We start from the raw sequence: 20,670 nt of genomic DNA on the forward strand, positions 1-20,670 counted from the left end.
CTTGGAATCACTGTGGTTTCTTCAGCGACTCCGTCATGCCCACTTTAGAGTGATAAAACCCTCCGAAGATCCCTTCACGCACACATTTCCTGTTTCATATCATGACATTAGTTAAACCTTAGTGTGGAATTGATAAGCCAATCAACAGAAAATTAATGTCAAAATGTATCTTTTGACTGTTGATCAGACAAAACAAGCAATTTAAACATTGCGATGGGCATTCTTCACAAGAATTGACCTTGATTGATCAACAGGAGGAAAAAATAGACTGATTAATCATAAATAAAACAATAGTTGCAACCCTTCCAAAGATGCCATTTCACTGTGTCTTTGGCTCAGATTTCTTCGGATAGGCTGTGGCTCATAAAAGGCAGAGGCACCAGAAATCAGACAATAAACTTTGACCTTTTTTCTCTCTTTGATGTCAGCCTCCTCCTCCTCCTCGCCTCTTCTACCTCTGAGTCTTGCTCTCTCATCTTCAGTCCTTCCCCTCCTGTGAGGAGCTCATATCTATATGTGCTCCGTTGCTGTATGTACCTCCTCACTTGTACGGCCCTCGCTTAACGCTCTCCCCCCCCCTCCCCCCACCCTCCACCCCGACGCTTCCTGCCCTGGCACAGCACCAGCCCCACATCTGCAATGCTAATCTATAATTCTGTTTAATTAATGACCATTACAGCAGCAGCAGCAGCAGCAGTAATGCCCCCACCCCTCCTACCATCACCACCACCACCACCACCACCTCACTGCCCTGTCTAGCACTGTGCAGGGGAGTCACAGTATGCTCCCTGCCTTTCACTGCTGCTGGGAAGAAAGGCGGGGGGAAGTGATGTACAGTATCACAGCGCTGCCATTAGCTTTTTTTTTTTTTTTTCTAGGAATTGTTAGAAGGATGGAAGTTGTTCTCCAAACCTGCTCGCTGCTGCTTTTATAGGCTTAGGATTTTTTTTTTGACAGGCGCTCTTGCAGGTGTACCAGAGGTTTTATAAGCATGTTTTTTTTTTTTTTTTTCTCTCCCCCCTCCGTTTTATATTTGAATTGCAATCAAAGCCCCGTCGGTTTTTTCTTCAGAAGGGGCTGCTACTTCAGGCAGCCTCCAAGTTGTCACACAGTCTGTCAGTGCAGCTGTTCCCAAAGGCCACCCATGAAATGTACATCAGCCGACTTCACTGTTTCTGCTGAAAGACTAAAAGCCTGGTAGATTTGTCGAGAGAGCACAATGCCTTTCATGCCCCACTGATGTGTAGCTGAATAACTTCATGTGAAACCCTCCCTGTCCTCTCTTTTTTTTTTTTTACCCCATATCTCCCTGCCTTCCCACCTTACCCTCTCTACAATTTAATTTTCCCTTGTATCCGTCTTTTATCTCATGAGGGTTTTTTTTGTGTTTTACCCTTTCTTGCTCTCATCCAGTGGCCACAACCAAAGGATGGAGTTCCTGGGAGATTCTATCATGCAGCTGGTGGCTACAGAGTACCTTTTTATCCACTTTCCCGACCACCATGAAGGACATTTAACAGTAAGATCAAATCGCTTAATTCACATGTGTCATCACACTCTCACCCACCAGCATGTACTTTTCACATTTGCGCCTGTGTTTTGTCATTTTCCCCATCTTTGTGCTTCTGTCGTCTGAAGTTGAATGAAACTATTGTTACCTTACACCGCTTTTCTTGAAGTAAAGTTTGTGTGAGTGTGTGTGGGTGATGTTTTATCCCCCCCCTCCCCCCTTCCTCATCCTTCCTTCCCGTCAATCTTTGAATCTCCAAGTGCAAGCCAGGTATTCACACAACAGAATACAGACAGAATAAGACATCCAAAGTATGTCTGGTAACTTAAATAGATATTTGGCAGCTAAAGAGAAGATTGTCATCATTGTCTGGTGGCTGTTTTTCCTCCACGCTGAATTAAGAGGACTGAGTTTTCCTTGCTTTTAACATAAATACTATATGAAATAACACCTCAAATTCCTCAAATTAGCCTCAATTTGCCTTGATGACAGCTTTGCACTTCCCTGTTTGATGAGATAAAAGGCAGAAATCTACTGTATAGTACAGTTCATTTAAATAATTGCTTTCAATAACATCACATTACTGTAATGAGTTAAAAAAAAAAAAAAAAGTAATCATTTAGCAGATACTCGAGATATAAAAAGCTGCACACTCACAGCGAGGCAGGTTCAATCTCTTGCTGTAGTGTCTCCGGGTTTTGTTAGGTGCTCTTTCAAACACATTTGGCAGCGTTTTGTGGGTGGAAAACCTGTCAGGAAATCATGTTGTTACAGTAGTGACTCCTATTATTGGTCAGCTGGTCAGATGAAGAAACCCACAATGCCGAGCGCTACTCGCTAGCCTTTCTCTCTGGATGAAGTCATACTCTTCCTCTATGAAGTCACTTGTAAACCTGAGTGTTAGACAGATAAATTGGCCGGGCGGATATATATCAGCTACTGTTAGCTTACTGCCGATGTTGTGTTTGTGTGTGTGTGTGTGTGTGTGTGTGTGTGTGTGTATGTGTGTGTGTGTATCCTTCCTTCCTTCCTTCCTTCCCATCAATCTTTGAGTCTCCGAGTGCCAACCAGGTATTCACCTCCTGCCTCTTTGCTTGTTTCCACAAAATAACTGTCTTCCACTCCTCTACCCCCATACTGCGCCTGTATGTTTACTGTACTCCTCGTGACGGGTATTGTCATGAGACAGAATCTTTCAGCGGTTTTCAATAACACATCTTTGTCGACACATTTTTTACTGAAGCTGTCAAGTGTCTGAAAAATAAAGTTTGTGTGTGTGTGTGTGCACGACTTGTAACCACAGGTACAAAGCAAAACGATCACACTTTGAACTCGCGAGTCCATTTTCCAACAGTGTCAGACGGAACTCCCTCTTTTCATTTGAGCATCAGCGCTTCTCCTTTACCTATTCGAGGCTTGAGGGATTGTACCGGTCTAAAAGTGAACACGAACCTCCGCGGTTATTTATTTTCGGTTATTCCTTATAGATGGAAGCCGTGACGTCATTTGTATAAAAGCTTCTACGGGCTTTTTTGTTAAAAGACCGAGAGAGAGCTCCAGCAATGCCCCAAGAGTCAAGATGAGGTACATCTGAAATGGATTTCAAATCGGGGGGAAAAAGGAAAAAGTGCTCATTCAACTAGTGTGTGTGTGTGTTTTACTGCGATTGTGATTGCGTGTGTGTGTACTGTTAAGGAGGACACATCACAGCGAGACAGATCCAGACAAGTCATATTGCATTCCATTTGCTTTTTTCCCCTCGCATCTTGTAGCTATATTTAACATGTTTGTGTTTTTCCTTTTTAGAGACGTAGATGTACCTAACCCAGTCTAACATGTTGTCATCCGCTCAGCTCCAAGTCACAATGTAATATTTAACAGAGCAACATGCAATCTCCCTGAAACATTTACTCCACATTACCATTTCCGTCTTTGATGAATTATTCCATGTGGGGTTTATTTTGATGTTTTTTTTGTACACAGTGTGTGTTTGTGTAGGTATATGTTCATATTTCTTGAAAGCTGGACATCTATAATCTGTTGGTTTCTCCGTAGCTACTCCGCAGTTCGCTGGTCAACAACCGCACGCAGGCCAAAGTGGCCGAGGAGCTCGGGATGCAGGAGTTCGCCATCACCAACGACAAAACCAAACGACCGGTCGCCCTTCGGACCAAGACTCTGGCTGACTTGTTGGAGTGTATGTTCACAGCTCTTTGATTCATTCGCTGAGAATACAAAAATGAAAAGAGGAAAGAAAAAAAAAAAGAAAAAATCTTTATAGACCTTTATAGACCCTCACTCAACCTTTTTTTTTTCTTGTATGTCTCTCCAGAATGTGCAGTTTAAGATGGCAGCATGAAGTACCATTATTGATTTCTTTGTTCCCTTTGTGTTAGATGTCAAACACAGTCACTTCACTGCTGAAGACACTGGGAGATGTGCTGAGTAGGAGGGGAGTCGTTAGTGATGATTTTTTTTTTTTTTTTTTCTCTTTTTCTTTTTAAATTCCACACCAGCCATAACCGCCACAATATCCCACAATCGACAAGCTACTCGTGGTATTCTATCAGCTAAAAAAAATAATCTTTTGAAGAGAATAAGACATCCAGAGTATGCTTCATAACTTTAATGGACGGCGGCAGAGTCACATTTGGCAGCTAAAGAGACGATTGTCAGCTGTTTTTTTCCACCCTGAATTAACCCTTTCATGCATGAATTATGATAACCTCAGTCAGGATTTTGTTTTTATTCCTCTTTAGACATGAAAAAAACATATTTGAACTCTTGAACAGGCATTTTTCAAGGAGTTTGTCCAACTTAGTGGACAGATGATTAATTGTCTCCCAACATAACATCAATACTTGGAAATTTAAACAATTATAGTACTCCTTAGTTATTACAAAATTTAATATACCTGCAAGGGTCTATTACTATAGAAGGATTGGCAAGATATTCCTGAGCTGCTGAGGCGGCCATCTTGGTTTTGAGAAATTTACGTTGCACTTACAAAGGCTGGCCAATGGGTGACAGTGTATGGGATGACACACTAGAGTCCGCTGTGTCGGCTGATGTGCAACTATACCATTAAAACCCCATGCATATATAAGAAAACAGCTTTTGAATAGCTGTCCACTGTAGTGACCACTATGCATGAAAGGGTTAAGACTCTTAAGATAACATATAAATACTATATTGAGTGTGATAAACTGTCTATTTCTAGTAAAATGAACATTTTACTTCCTATATTATATGTCGTACTAGTCTGAAAAGTTTGGTCACACCTACTCCAGGGTGTGAAGGGTTTTTCTTTATTTTTACTATTTTCTACATTGGCGAATAATACTGAAGACGTCAAAACTATGAAATAACACATATTGAATTATGTAGTAAACAAAAAAAAAGTGTTTCATATTTTAGATTCTTCAAATTACAGCTTTTCACACTCTTGGCTTTCTCTCAACCAGTTTCCTGTTTGATGGGATAATAAAAGGCAGAAATCTACTGTATAGTACAGTTCATTTAAATAATTGGTTTCAATAACATCACATTACTGTAATGAGTTAAAAAAAAAAAAAGTAATCATTTAGCAGATACTCGAGATATAAAAAGCTGCACACTCACAGCGAGGCAGGTTCAATCTCTTGCTGTAGTGTCTCCGGGTTTTGTTAGGTGCTCTTTCAAACACATTTGGCAGCGTTTTGTGGGTGGAAAACCTGTCAGGAAATCATGTTGTTACAGTAGTGACTCCTATTATTGGTCAGCTGGTCAGATGAAGAAACCCCATGGCCCTTTCTCCCACAATGCTGAGCCCTAATCGCTAGCCTTTCTCTCTGGATGAAGTCATACCCTTCCTCCTCCTCCTTCCTGTTAGACAGATAAATTGGCCAGGCGGATATATATATATATATATCGGTATATTTAGCCGATAATAAACAAGAAATAACATGAAAAGAGGTAATGAAGAAAGTGTGTCACCATGACGGCACTGACAAGTATTGACAAGTGTAGTTTTGAACTGTTAAAGGTTCTGGGTCACAGTTTCGATATTTTATCAATATTTGAGAGTTTTAAAATAAATCTAGTAACAATATATCAGCTCATAGTATAAAACTATACTAACTACCATAAATTCATATATGCTGAGCCAAGTGCTGCATATATGTTTCCAAGCCAAAAAAAAGTCCAAAAACTAACTTAAACAACTTTCACAAACAATAAAATCCATAAATCACTGACAAAAGCATATATATACATATCTATACAAATATAAAATACTGGAAAAGTCTGAGTAAATACTAATTAAATAGTCATTTGTGCCTTCTTTTATAGACTTTGGAGACAAAGTTAACAAACTGAAACACATCAAAATTTAACAACCATTCAAATCTTTTATCATTTATACAGAAGAATATAATATTTCAGGGTTTTGTTGAGTCATTTCATGAAAATGGGAATCAGTTTTCCACCCCAAATCCCACAGCTCTCTCTCTCGTCTGTTTTCCTCCTGAATATTTTTACCAGTCTCAATGGCCAGAGGAAGAAAACCAGCTCTCTAGTGCAACTAAAGATATTTGGCTTCTAGATAAACGAGACAAGAATATATGATTAAGGGCCAAACTTCGGTTTGATATGCATATATATTTTTAATTCTGGCTCTCCACAAGAAACCTCTTTTTCTCAAACTTCTTCATAAAAGCTTACTTTTAATTAAGTTATTCCGGTAGATATACTTTGCAGAAGATTGAGTAGATTTACTCCATATAAACACCTCATTTATTCTACCTTCTGCCATTTAGATTCTGCAAATCAAATACATGTTCCTACAGCGAAATGGTTCCTTTTTATTTTACTTTTCTGCACATTTTATGGTTTCAAGCCTCCTGTTAAAAGACAACGTTACAGCAAAAAAATCAAGGTTTGTGTATGTACAAATTCATTTTTATGATGTTTCCTCAATTTCCTGTTCTTAGGGGTATTTTAAAACAAGTTAGTATTGCTCCACACTCAGAAACACCTGGCGAAAATGGGAAAACACACAAATGGAGTGTATTGGCCTAACTGGGATTGAGCTGATGTGTATCAGAGGACACTCAGAGAGTGATTATGTAGTGACAGGGACTGTAATATAAATAGAATAGACCTTTTCCATACTGGCAGAAAAAAAGAAGGGGGGAAAACAAACAATGAAGGAAGCATTAATGCCTTCCGGGACGCTATCGAACGGTTGGGCCTTTAATGCATGAATCACACATGCAATTCACAAACACACACACAAAAAACAAAGCTTCATATAATTTGCCTTTCATATTATCCTTCAAAGTTTAGACCAGATCATAGTTGATGACACGGGAAGGGAGACGACGAGGGGTCAGCGCTGAAAATGAGCGCTGGGCTCTTCGGCATATGAACAGTTGTGCCCCGCGGCTACGAAAAAAGGGCCCCACGCCGGCCTCCTGAAATATTACCTATTATTCCTCTCTCATGTCCCGCACACACCGTCTTAGTCACAGAAATGAGTGAATGCACTGGCAGCTAGTGGAAGAGGAAAACAAAGGGACAGCCGTGAGATGAAGATGACACCCAGGGCACCTTCTCTGCTTACATTTTTATATCTTTTTTTTTTTTCGGTTCAGTTAGACCGCCAGTTACTCTCCATTCAGCTTGACACACAGCTGAATGGAGAGTTTTATCTTATATATTATATAGATGTTTCTCTGAACTCTGTTTGGCCTTCCCTATACCAATTTCCTGTTTGATGGAAAAGGCTGGCGACTACTAACCAATCTATTTATAGTCCTTATGATAACGTCACACGTGAGGTTTGTCCTCCTCATTGTTTTATTTACTGTAGATGTTTAGCAGGACAGATAAAGAAGCCACTCTTTTTATTTCTTTATGTTTTTTATAAATGCTTTCTTTCTCTTTTTTTTCTGTCTGTCTGCAGCCTTCATCGCCGCCCTCTACATCGATAAAGACCTGGAGTTCGTGCACACCTTCATGAACGTCTGCTTTTTCCCTCGGCTGAAGGTGAGCCCCTTATTGATGGCCATTCAAATGACGCTTGCGCCTGATCAATGAGCCGCTGAGCGGGTACCTCAGAGAGAAAGAACCAGAGACGACGACGATGATGAGGAGGCAGTTAATGGCTGAGCCCTAATGGCGCTAGCATCGACACACGAGGCTTGAAGTGGTGCTCGGGCTCTTGAATGCCTCTCCCGAAGGCGGTGGCGGCTCGGATCGCTATTTTAGTCGTCTTTAATGGGAATCGCAACACTGTCGGGATGCATTTATTTGGGTTGTTAACTTTAGTCGTCAGTGTTGTCTTCTATCGATCCAAGAAGTGCCGTTGATGGTGTCCACTCTTTGAGTGTTAGCAGGAGTTTAGTCAAGACTTCCACCGCCATATCTGATGAAAGACAGATGTTTTATCATCAAGCATCATCGAATCGTCCAAATTCCCGATAGAAGAGCCTCTTAATACAGCTGCTGTGGTAAAAGACGCCAACTATCACATACACTCTCATACCTGAACCAGACGTGTACACAATCGGGCACACACATGCACATGTACGAGTACCCACACCGCGCGGACGACTCCTTGTGAAGCTGCTGCAGTGGTCTGATACGCCATACTAATTGCTGTCTTGGTGTGCCTCTCCAGGGAGAATCCCTAGCTCTGGAGTGAGCTGAGCTTTGCGTCATGGTCGCTGCAAGAGAGCACCTCATTTCCACTTCCAAGAGAAAAGTTGTGAAACAGCCAGCAAGTCTCCTTACATAGCCTTCTGGAAACCACAGCGTTGCACACTGTGCTGCTTCATCCAATTTGGATGGAAATAGAGAGGCAATACCAGGGACATAAAAGCTCCTTTCCTTATGTTCGCATTTTTTTTTTGCTGCACTGTGTGATTACGCGTATAGAGGAGGGGGAGGGATGGAGGGTGGGGGGGGGTTCGTGTGAGTGTGAATGCATCTGTGCATTTGAAATGGCTTGTAGTAGAGCCGGGCTATATGCTACGCTCCTTTCAAAACAGCCAAATTTCTCTGCTTTAAGCAAAAGGGAGTGTAGATGCCCCCCAGAGAGAGGAAAAGTGGGAAGTAGAAAAAGGGAAGTAAAGTGCGGAAGCAAGAACAGCAGAGATGGAAGGGGTTTGGGGAGGATGGGGAGGGGGAGCAGTAAAGCGAGAGAGTAAGAGAGCGCAAGCAACAGAAGCAGAAGCACTCTTTGTAGAAAATTAATAGGAGCAGACAGTTCTGGATTCAAAGTCTGCCTTTTTATGACAAGGCTGCTTCCCTGTTAATGGAAGGGCTTTTAGAAGTCCCCCTTGGATAAGAGAAATGTATCAGGGCTGCACACCTGGGAGACTCCCAGGCGCTCTTTATTTCTGGCCGGGGATTGGCTTTTGTCTTAAGTAGCCTGTGATTTGTACTCACTGCGAAGACACAAATGGAGAAGAGAGCAAATAAGTGAGTGCAAAAAAAGGAGGAGAGGGTAAGGGCGGAGAGGGTCATGACAAGAATGAAATAAAAAAAAAAAAAAAAAAAAAAAGCAGGAGCAACCGAGGGAGACGGTTTTTTGTAAAGGCAGATGATTTTTTATGTCGTACGTTTTCTGAGTTTGTGAAAGAGGCGGTTTTGATTTCATGTGTGTGTGTGTTTTTTTTGTCGGGTTTGTGTCGTTGCAGGAGTTCATTCTGAATCAGGACTGGAATGACCCCAAGTCTCAGCTGCAGCAGTGCTGTTTGACCCTCAGAACAGAGGGCAAGGAGCCTGATATCCCGCTGTACAAGTAAGACCCCCAGAAAAACACACACAGAGAGACACACACACACTCTGCACTAGCTGGAAGCCATGGTGAATTATAGTTTTTTTTTTTATTAATATGTCTCACTCTAAAATCCATCTTTGAAAGTAGAGTTTTGACGGCAGAGATCTTTTAAAGTAGACCCGATATTTTAATGTTGTTTTCAAGATCTATCACATTTTTATATTGCAATATCATTATAAGCTATCATATTGTGAGTTTTTGTGTGTTTGGTTTTGGTTAAACGAGCAAATTAACTACCTGACAAATGACAATACTATACAATAACACAATATCCGTGCTCATTAATGTGCGGTTTTGCTCATAATGGTCTTATACACTGGTTCCCAACCTTTTTCTTTGGTATACTTCTTCTTCACTGCCATTAATTTCAATCTTTGCTTTTAGGTATTTATTTTAACCATGCCTCCATTACTTTTAACAAGCTATTTCAACCATTTATCCATCATTTTTAGCTGTGCTCTGCTAGAGCTGATATTTTTTCATTTAAATCTCCATTTTTTTCAGATTACATAAACTACTTCTTCCCAACAAAGCCACAATTTTAACATGTGCTCCCAAGCAACTGCAGAAGTACCTTGGTTGGGAATCATTGGTCTAACACACCCATAATACACCAATACTGACCGTGATATTAACAGTGTGCACACTCGTGATACACTCTAATGTATTTCACTCTATTTTTTGAAGAATCTGAGATCGGTGTACTGATATAACCTAAACATGTGCATGCACTCATTCACGTGTACACTCTACTTACAAGAATAAAAGCAGTCACATCTTTCCTTCTCTTCAGCGTGTGACCCAGTGTCTACAGTCGAGATGGGTATAGTCAGGCATCACATGGGCGTCGGTGCACATTCAGAAAAATGGAACGGCACAAACATAATTTACAGGACTTTTCTCCTTGCCGTTGGTCCCTGAACATTGTGAATAACTGTGTAAAGGTCTCTGTTGTTGTGATAAATAAACACTCCCAAAGAGACCTCTTATTTGACAGAAAGGTCAAGGAGCAAGTGTCATTTGACAGAATGCTTTTGAGAGCTGCCATGAAACAGTGTGTGTGTGTCGCCATGGAAACACAAACAGTGTTTTCTCTCTCTCAAAAAAAAAAAAAAAAAAAGGGGGTCAACTCGACGTGCAAGGGCGGTTGGAGATGGAGTAGTTTTATGTACAATGAACTCCACAATCCAGCGTTTAATCAGTTCCCTCTTCTTCCCGTCCTCTCTTCCTTGTATTTGTTTGACTGTCTTCTCAGCTCCCCTTCTGTTTGTTATTCGGTCTATCTGCCTCACGGATGGTGATTTTTGACACAGCGCAACTCTGACACCACAATCAACACTTCCCTCTAACTCTATCGCCCACAAGAACGTGAACTAGAAACAAATAGAGCTCCTGGGTGACTTGAATTTCAAAATTCGAACACACATTTACAAGAATAGACTACAGATTAATTTGAGGCTTTCGCCGAACCCTCGAGTGTAATTATTAGGGCCCGAGCACCGAGTGGTGCGAAGGCCCTTTTGTATCTGAAGGAATTATTATTCTTCTCCCCAAAGAATAGCATCTTTGAGGAGCTAAATGAGCTCAAAAACTCATAAAACTCTGCACATGCAACACAAATGGTGAAAAATTTAATATTTTATGGGTCGTGGTGTTGCAAAATGGCTCGACGGTGCCCCCTAGAAAACTTCAAAGTAGAAGCTCCCACCTTTAAATTTGACGTAGATAAATGAAATATGGTAGGCAGATGTATCATGTCCAGATTTACAAAAGAGCCTCTTGGAGCCATATCCTAAGTCTAACAGGAAGTCAGCCATTTTGTTGAATGTCGATGTTTCGCCATGAAAGAAGAAGTTGTTGTAACTCCTGTGTACATTGTCCAGTCTGACCCCAGATTTCTCCTGCTTGTTAAGAGTCCTGACCTGAACACACCTACGTGTCAATATTGAGTCATAGTCATAGGACCACCTACTCACAACAGGAAGTCAGCCTCATATGACAAACATCATCTGATTTACATGGAATTTACACGTTGTGGTCAACCGTAGCACCTCCTAGTGGCAACAGGAAGCAAACCTTATGTTACAAACTTCCTTTGATTAACATGAAATTTAAAGTGTGTGGCCTACATTCTATGTGCAGTAACATAATGTACATTTAGTGCGTGTTTTCTAGCACCACATATTGGACACAGGAAGTGATAGTTATCTCCTTCATGTAATCTTTAATATTCATGAAAATGTATATCCATAAGTCAGAATTGTACGCTTTTTTTATAGCATTTCAAACCACAGCCGCTTGCATCACATCTGTCAAAGCTGTCTTAAGTCTGAATTTGTTTACAAGTGTGAAGAGTAGAGAAACAGAGGGCGAGACAAGAGTGTGAGTCAGGCAGAAAGAGACTAAATGACCGAGAGAGAGGGCAAGAAAGGACACATAAAGGGAGAAGGAAATGAGTTAATGCACCGAGCCCCCCCCCTTGCTAAAGGTTCCCTGGTGAATGTGTCTGGCTGATGACAGATCCACACCTCAACCCCAGCACCGTCACTTTACCGTACATCTCGTCTGGGCAGGACACACCAGGGAGTACAGACATACACACTTTCACATGGTGCAGAGGACGGCTTGAGTCAGTAGCATCTTTTAGTGTAAGCTTGTACGGACCCTCTACACTGCTCCCTCTTCTCCCTCTCACACTTCCATCTGCGCTTAGCCTCGGAAGCTTGACAACTTCCCAACAGCCTCACAGATTTCCTTTTTTTTTTTTTTTTTTTATCCTGTCTCGTTTTGTGTTATTTTAGCAGCGTGATAATTCCGAGTGACACGCCGCTCTCCCTGTTGAGATTTGGCTGAAGCAACGCGCACAAGAGTCTTATTTGCTCCTCACATGCTTATGTGCTTCTTCATTTGTAAGTGAGAAAGGGGGTCTGAATTATTGATAAAGTGTCATAAGTGACCACATTGCATTAAAAATGGATCGCTCTCCTGAAATAAGTAAATTGTCTGTGAATAATTTAGGTGACTCACAGCTTGGTTCTGAGATGTTTATGCTAATGTTAACATTTCAAGCATCTCCCCAAGTTTTGTCTGCTGTCTTGTACATACGTCCCTGTAGAAATGGAGCAAAATTGACAGCTTGATTTTTTATTTTTTCTTCTAAATGAGGTACATCTGTAAATTAGTCGATTGCTATTCTCTTGCCGTCTCTCTTGGATTTTTTTTTTTTGGTCCCTCTTTAGCTTTTTCTTTGTTTACCCTTCTAGCGCACCAAAAGACTCGTGGGTCCCTCAAAGACGATTGTCGTTCTTTATTTCAATTCCTTTCCCCATAATGTCATCTTTTTTTTTTTTTTTTTATTTCTTTTACCAAACACAGATCTCGGTATCTGAACATGATGGGTGTGGGGAGTTGGGGAGGCTTTAAAAGTTGTTTATATGGTCCTCAGATGGCTTCTGTGTGCTCTCAAAGCACGCTACTGAATCAAAGCGCTATTCCCCTTCTCTCAACCCGCGGCTTGAGATGAATTATATTTGTTCCAATTGAAAACTTTTTTTTTTTTTTTTTTTTACCTCCCTTTTTCTTGTTATTTTTTCTGAAGGACATTGTCCCTGAGTGTCCTTGTGCCTTTCTCCTGGGTATTGTTATTATTTCTCAACTCTACCCTCCTCTTTCTCATCCCATATTTTCTATGTTTGAATTTGCAGGACCCTGCAGACAGTGGGGCCCTCGCACGCCCGCACCTACACCGTCGCTGTGTATTTCAAAGGGGAGCGAATCGGCTGTGGCAAAGGCCCAAGGTGAGTAAGACAAGTACAATATAATAAGACACAACAGGACGAGGCTCCCTTCTTCTCAATGCACACCGCTAATGGGCTCAAGAATAATGGCTGTGCTTTATTGATGGTGTTTATTATAGCAATTAAGCTCTTGTTGGCCTATTCTATCGGGAGAGACATTATGCGGAATGAAAATGAATCGATTCATTATTGATTTGACGTAAATTGTGTTATGGAAATATCACTGTGACGAAGCGACGTGCTGCATTTGGGTCTACCTGGGATTTTGTTCACAGCAGGACAGTGTGTGTGTGTGTGCGTGTGCGTGTGTGTGTGTTTGTGTTTGACTGCGCACCTTTTGTATGTGCTCATGTATTCACGCTTTTGTAAAGTAAAGAAAGTGAATATCTGTGCGAAGGCCTTTTCAGGGTTGAAGGGGTTGGCGATAAAGCTGCAGCTGAGCCTGCGAGAAATGAAACCTAAATCCATCAAACATCACCCCCCCCACCACCACCAACCCCCCACCACCACCACCACCACCACCACCACCACATGTGGAAATCCCCTCCACGGCCCCCAAATTGAAAGCGCTCTCTCTCTTGCTCTAAGCTGGCGATAAGTTTGTCCCATCCATAGGATCTTTGACAGCTTACTGTTTTTGTATTTACATGACTTAAGCTCCCAGCCACCTCCGCTGCTGGGCTATGATCACACACCACATAATATATACAGAGGGACGGTGAATCGCAGGCGTAAACAGTGCCCAGCGCCGAGCCGCCAATAGGCTTACCTTTTTTTGAAATGTGTGCACTGTGTTACCTGGGATTGTTAGGCAAAAGGGGCTCTTTCAAAACAAATATAAAGCACTTTTGATAATCCTCTCAATATTGGGCCTGTTTTTTTTGACAGAAATTCAAAAAAAAAAAAAAATTTTGAATATGCTAAAGACCTTTTCTCCCTCTTTCTCTCTCTTCCTCTCTCTGTCTCCTTTTTTTTAAAAAAAATATTTCTAATCTAGCATCCAACAGGCGGAAATGGGAGCTGCGATGGATGCGCTTGAAAAATGTGAGTTGTTTGGCATCATGAACCCCTCCCCTCCACACACACACACACACACACACACACACACACACATTTTCACACTTTAAGCCTTTCACATGCTTTGCCTCAGTGTTGAATATTAGCCTTGGCTGTACAGTATGCAAGATGGCTGGCAGAGAGCTGTGGCCTGACCAGCCGGTTGGCTGCAACATATAGGATATTAGGCTGTTTGAAGTGCTAGCCCAGAGCACAGGCATGAGGCCTAGCCAGAGATGGAGAACCAATAAAACAAGGACGGGGGTAAAGCTAAGCGTCCTCGACCGTGTCAATCATCCCAAGAGACTACAAGAAGTTTGTGTTGAGGGTTTGCGCAAAGTTTTTTTTTTTTTGTGTGTGTTTTCGAGCCCTTTTGTAGACCACGAGAGCGAGCGAGGCTTCACACTCTGAGCCGCTCTCTTGTGCTCCTCTTCAGATTTGAAGGAGTGCAGCTGATGCGTTCCCTATGTGCTGCTTCACTCCTTGGCTGTTTTTCCCCATCTTGTCATCAACCACCACTTAAGGAAAATAGATAGTGTTTTTTTTTTTTTTTTTTTTTTTAGGCATTTACAATGTCTCATTCACTGCCAAGTAAAAATACAATTACAGGGCTCTCTGTAACACGTTCACCCACCATTTCCATCATCTCCCATTCTCCTCTTATATTCAATACATATGGATGCATAACATCATACATTTACTGTATAAAGGGTCGTGTTCAAGTGTAATTTTTTTGGACTGGCCCCGCTCGCCATCACCTGCGACCGCCGCATTAATCAAATGTACAAATTGTTCATTACACAACTAATTAGCTTGAGGTGAACACAAATGGCTTTGTTGGAACAGGCCTGCAGAACTCACAAAGAGCAGGAAGGTCAAACTTTGATTTCATTTGGCTCATAAATGAGGCCTCCAGCCACTCGTGATTGATACTGTTTATGCACCTAAGCTTTAGCTTTTTATGAAATATTAGTGTTAAGGTTTTATTATTTTAAAGCAGTTATTTCTGCTTCCCCTCCATGTCTGCTTCTGGCTCTCCCTCCCTCCTTATCAGGGGGGGCGTTATTCAGTGCACACACCTCTCTCCTGTGTCTTCCTCCCTCCCTTAATTCCTCCCATTTCCTCTCCCCAGTGTACACCTCTGTCACCATGATTGATAGATGCTCATTGCTAGTAAATGAACACCCCCCCCCCCCCTCATAAATTGCTGTTTCATGTGACTAGATTAGCAATGCCTTTTTTAAAAGGTCAGTTAATTTAAAATCATCTCTTCAAAAGTCTTCCTTCCTTCAGCGCAAAATGCTTCCAGTTCGAGGGCTTTGTTTGACTTTGTATTGTCACTTAATTTAAACCCGACAATTTACAACTCAAACCCCTTCAGCTCGATGCGCCGTCGTCTTTCACCCCGCGCTCCCGAGTATCTGAGGTGAGCCTGTCAATTATATGACTTTAATTAATTAGTAGAGAACAAAACCTAGATAATCTGCTAAATAATGTGATGATATTCAATCTGTTAATGGAATTGATAAGATTAGATGAATAAAATGTTAATTAGCCTATTGACACAAAAGGTTTAAGTTTTGATAATCAATAATTTAAGTCATTTATCAAGAAAAACACAAATTGTTTGCTGGTTTCATGTTGTTTTTGGACAAAATAAGCAATTTGAAGACATCAACTTGGCTTCTTGGAGCTTGTGATGGGCATTTATTGACATTTTATAATAATAATAATAATAAAAAGTCATCAGTTATGGCTTTAAAATGTTTGTGTGAGGTTGGGAAATCCCCAAGAGTGGTTGAGGTTGATCCACCATCCATCATTTACATGTAGCGCTCATTATTTAGAGGTCATATTTTTTAATATATAGTCAGCTGATCATTATTTATCTTTCGCAGCTCACTATTCACACCTACATTAATCACTCCGGTGTAAGAAACCTCCCCCCGTAACGTTCGGTTATCCCGTTGTTGAAAGTATTCTTGTTGAGATAAATATGCAAGGTCAGTCAGCAGGTTTCAAACACGCCTTTTGAAGGATGTGTGCGTCTCCTGACCATGAGTTTTATATAATGAGACTCAAGCTCTTCTGCTGCAGAACCGCCTGACGCATCAACTCCTATCGGAGCCGCATTGTCTCTCATGTGATTGTCAAGGGCCTCGCTTCATTTGTTCGCATAGCAAGACTAATCAAGGACATTAGCCCCGGTGTCATGTAATTCGTCATTGATTGTCTTGTTGGCCCTCGCTGCAGCATTGGCTACACCATTACTCCTCTTGTACAACAGCCTCTACCTTGTGTTACTCTCTCGGATCGAAAACGCACCTCCCCTCCACGCGTCAGGATTCATTTCCATGTTTTATTTAAGGCCTCCTTGAGTATCAGGAGCACTCGGAGCAGGATTGAACTTTTTTTTTTGGTTTCCTTGGCTGACGGAATCCGCGGCTGCGGCAATGTCGGAGAGGTGAAAGACACGGCCGTGTTCAGTCAGACAGCTCAGAGCTCATTAAAGAGACCGGGGGGCCCCGATATTTGGTGTGTGTGTGTGCTGTCTGTAGCCGATCCGCTGGTGGCTCAGCTGATTCACATTTCATTATTTGATGGCCCACGTTTTGACAGTCTCCTGCCTGTATCTGTCAAGGCAGAATTAAATGTTAACCAAGGCCCAGACCGGGAGAAACATGAGTGCAAACAAATCGAGCCGAGAGCAGCCAGGTAGGTGTAGCGCGGATCCAGCTGAAGGAAGGAGTCGGCGGTTGCGGGGTTTCTCAGGCCCTGAGGCTCCATGCGCCATGCACCGTTAGGTCTAAGGCAACATCAAATATACATGGAAACGGCTTAACCATTTATCATTCATCCTCTCAGATAGTACTGTCTCTGTTTAAAGTCTCCAATCTCTCTCTAAGACTCAACCCCCCCTCCCCTCCCTCTTCCCTTTCCCCATTTTTTTTCCAGCTTCCTCGCAGCTGCTTGTTTCTCGAACAATGCAATATCTGTTGAATAAGAGAAGGAGCCTCGATGTGGCTAGTAGCTGGAAGGGGGACTACATTCTTCCCTCAGCTTTCTCTAAACCCCTTAATCTCCGGATAAAAGCATTGGATGGATAGAGGCAAAGTAAAGTACAGTATGCAGGATCTCTATTCACTGGCTTTAGTCTTTTGTTTGCCCTTTGGCGTGGCAGGGAAATCCCTTCATCAGCACCGCTATACAGCCACACTATTGGCTTGTTGACTGATGTGGTGTGCGTGAGCTCTAGGTGATAGACTCAGCCCGGCGCAGTCTATTGTGGAGTCTTCTCACAGCGCAGGCTTAGGCTGAATAGCGAATGCCTAAGTGAAAAGGACACTGTATGTTCTCATGCCCTTAAAAGGGGGGGAGCTGATCCCTCATCACAGATTTCCAACCTCCAGCCCGCTGTGTGAGCGTGCGTTTCGGCGGCGTCAGCAGACACAACAGGCCGCGTTGTTGCCGAGGCCCAGACCAGCGAATCTCAAGACCGCAACCTCCGTCCTTGAGAGGAATTACCGCATTGTCGATAAACAAAAGACCTGAGCTTGAGCTCGAGTGCGTTAACGCCTTTTACCAAAGGTGATCAGTATGCAGAGTACGCCGGCCGTTTCTCAAAGGTACTTTTCTCCAGAACGCCGGACAGCTGAGAATTCTCAATATGTCTTCAACGATGCCCAACACAGACTGAAATGAAAAGCCTTGTGTATTCTTTAGCATCTCCTCATTCTTTGACGCCTGCTCTTGCGCCGCATGTTAAACAGTGTAAATGGCCAAAGCTTTTTTTTTTTTGTCTCCTCTCGAGTGGTTTATTCTCAAGTCATCTCCCAGGGAAAAATGCTGGTGATTTCCATATTTTAACTGCAATATGTAGTTTTCTCTCCAAGGCTCACCAAGTGTTGCTTACTCACCGAAAGCATATTGAAATAGATTGTGTGTTTCTGTGTGTGTGTGTGTGTGGCCATGCATGTGTGTGTGTGTAACTCAAATTTTCCCTGAGAATGATTTCTCAATGTATTCTTTCTTCAGGATTTTTTTTTTTTTTTTTTTTTTTTTTTGATCCGTCTTCTTTTTAATAGGATATTGCTGTTATCTTGCACTTTTCCTCTCTGTTCCCATAATGAAGAATTAGAGTGTTGCGAGAGGAGGAATAATACATCGTGCTCTTCTATTCACAAGTCAAACACATATGTGAATTGCAGCTTTTGCCAGTGTTTTCATTTACTATAGGAGGCTTCTGAATTTTGATTATAGGAACTAGTTGCAGACAACAAAGCACTTGGCCTTAAGACATTCATAGCCAATTCCTTCTGGCAATCAGCTGAAGTATGTGTGTTGTACTTAGTCCCAGACTGTGGTCAATCACTGTTAAGTTCACAAAATGGCAAAAAATAGGGAAAATACCTATAACAGCTTCCTAGAGCTCAAGACGACGCCTTTAAATCACGTGTTTTGTCCAACAAAGAGTCTGAAACCCAAAGATATTCAATTCGTTTTGCTTGATAAATGACTAAAATCATAAATTCAGTCGTTGACCATTCATTTTCTGTCAACTGAATAATGGGAAACACATAAAACTCTTCTTTTAATAGACATTAGATTAGGCATTCTTTAAATAAACTGTACAAGTGATGTATTTTCAAACCACTGATTTGCTGACGAAGTGCTTATCACCACCATTGAGAGCGTTAAACACAAAGCAGATGGATAATGTGTCGCTCAGACACGTGAGAACCCATTTTTACTTCCTGCTCCCGCGGTGTGTTTCTCCGACTGTGGATACGTGTCTGCAGCAGTGGGACAGCAGCCGTTTCCAGAAAAACAACACTATCCACCACCAGATCGTCGAATAGTTGGCTCAATCCCTAAGGCGCCATATTATCAGCTGTGTGTCCACTGTCTGGACAATGGTAATAATTAAATTTGTCCATTTATCTGAGATAATATACTCTATCTGCACTTGATACAGCACAGGCTATAAGTGTTTAGACAGTGACACATTTTCTGTTGTTTTGGCTCTGTGCTCCAACACTTTGGACTTGAATCAATGTGTGAGGTTAAAGTGCTGACTCAGCTTTTAGGCATGAGGGCGTGTGTGAGGGTGTGAGGTCTCTACATCCCCTAACTCTGTCACATATTAAAGGTTTCTTTGTACTAACTGGCTTCACAACACACAAAAGTGATCCTGGAAAACCAGTCACACGAACACTACATTTAAATTATGACATGCAAACGAAAATCACATTGACTTATTTCATATGTGTTTAGCTGGAATGAAAGTAAAATATCTAGAATAATCATTAGCTACTGTTCAACAACTGAGGATGGATCCAATGCTAATCCAATGTTTTTGTGTTTTAGCTTAGAAAATACTTGAATTTCAATGTAGATTTAATATCTCTCTGCCAGGAATAAAGGAAGTGATGCCATACAAACGAGTTAAATGTAGATATCAGATGTCTGATACTGAGGTGAAATGGGAAAAGCTCTTTGTAAGCAATGCTCAGCCATTTTTCACTGGACTTTATTATTGTTCCCATTTGTTCCCATTTCATGTCCAAGGCAATAAAACTAGAGATGCAAATTGTAGGTTTAAAGTTTACTTATTACAATTTGCATAGAAAGCTGTGATTATCAAATGAATAAGAATGATGAAACAAATTTGTTTCTCACTAAAATGTGTCTTGACTGCAGGCTAGTTATAGGAAAATGATGACACATTTATCCATTTCATACTGACTTCTGCTCCTGAACACTGCAATACCAACATAAATTCAAACACAGCTAAAAATTAAGACACAAAATTGAACAAAAATCAACCTAAAATCAGAGTTACACTTTTAACCATACAAATAAATACTCACAAATTGACAGTGCTCACAATGAGACCAGTTACTAACCAGCAACTTGGGCCCATGAAGCAATCAACGACTATTCTCTGCTCCCTTATGGCAGCTGAAGCTATCATGGGAAGTTTGGAGTTAGCAAACATTTTCAGAAAACATCTTCAACCAAATATGCTACCGTGTTCTTGTCAGTTTTTGCCCAGAATAAGGCAACAAGTAAATTCATGTTTGTCATTCAGCAGAGAAATGGAACTGGGAGTTACTGGGTTCACTCACTGACTACTTTAATGGTTCGTTTATCCACTAAGTATTCGTGAATGCCTGGAAGATGTCAAAATATTGTCCCGCCCACAACTCAACAAAATATGATTGGCTAAGACAACTGTCAAAACCTAATTTATGCCCACATTGACTTGAATCGCTGATGAGTCACTGATTCACCCAGATACCAATAGAAGAAAAACTGTGATTGGTCCATTTCCTGTTCTGTTATTATAACCCACTGTTTGCCAAGACATATTAGTCCAAGTTTTTAACGATGATCTAGAAACTATTACTATTATTTCATTGAATAAAAATAAAAAATATTTATTAGAAGTACAAAGATTCTTTCAATATTTTTTCTTAGGC

At 41.4% G+C, this 20,670-nt stretch overlaps 1 protein-coding gene across 1 annotated transcript in view; it reads left to right on the forward strand.

Annotated features, from left to right (window-relative positions):
* The window catches only part of drosha (drosha ribonuclease III), a 91,645-nt gene that overhangs the window by 68,942 nt on the left and 2,033 nt on the right, over positions 1-20,670 (forward strand). Inside the window, exons 26-31 of the mRNA XM_042399097.1 lie at positions 1,414-1,519; positions 3,566-3,707; positions 7,455-7,537; positions 9,193-9,296; positions 13,040-13,132; positions 14,130-14,176. Of these exons, the coding sequence (XP_042255031.1) occupies positions 1,414-1,519; positions 3,566-3,707; positions 7,455-7,537; positions 9,193-9,296; positions 13,040-13,132; positions 14,130-14,176 (575 nt within the window). The remainder of the gene's footprint in view (positions 1-1,413; positions 1,520-3,565; positions 3,708-7,454; positions 7,538-9,192; positions 9,297-13,039; positions 13,133-14,129; positions 14,177-20,670) is intronic.

This window comes from Thunnus maccoyii, chromosome 21 (assembly GCF_910596095.1).
Source record: "Thunnus maccoyii chromosome 21, fThuMac1.1, whole genome shotgun sequence".
Taxonomy (NCBI): domain Eukaryota; kingdom Metazoa; phylum Chordata; class Actinopteri; order Scombriformes; family Scombridae; genus Thunnus; species Thunnus maccoyii.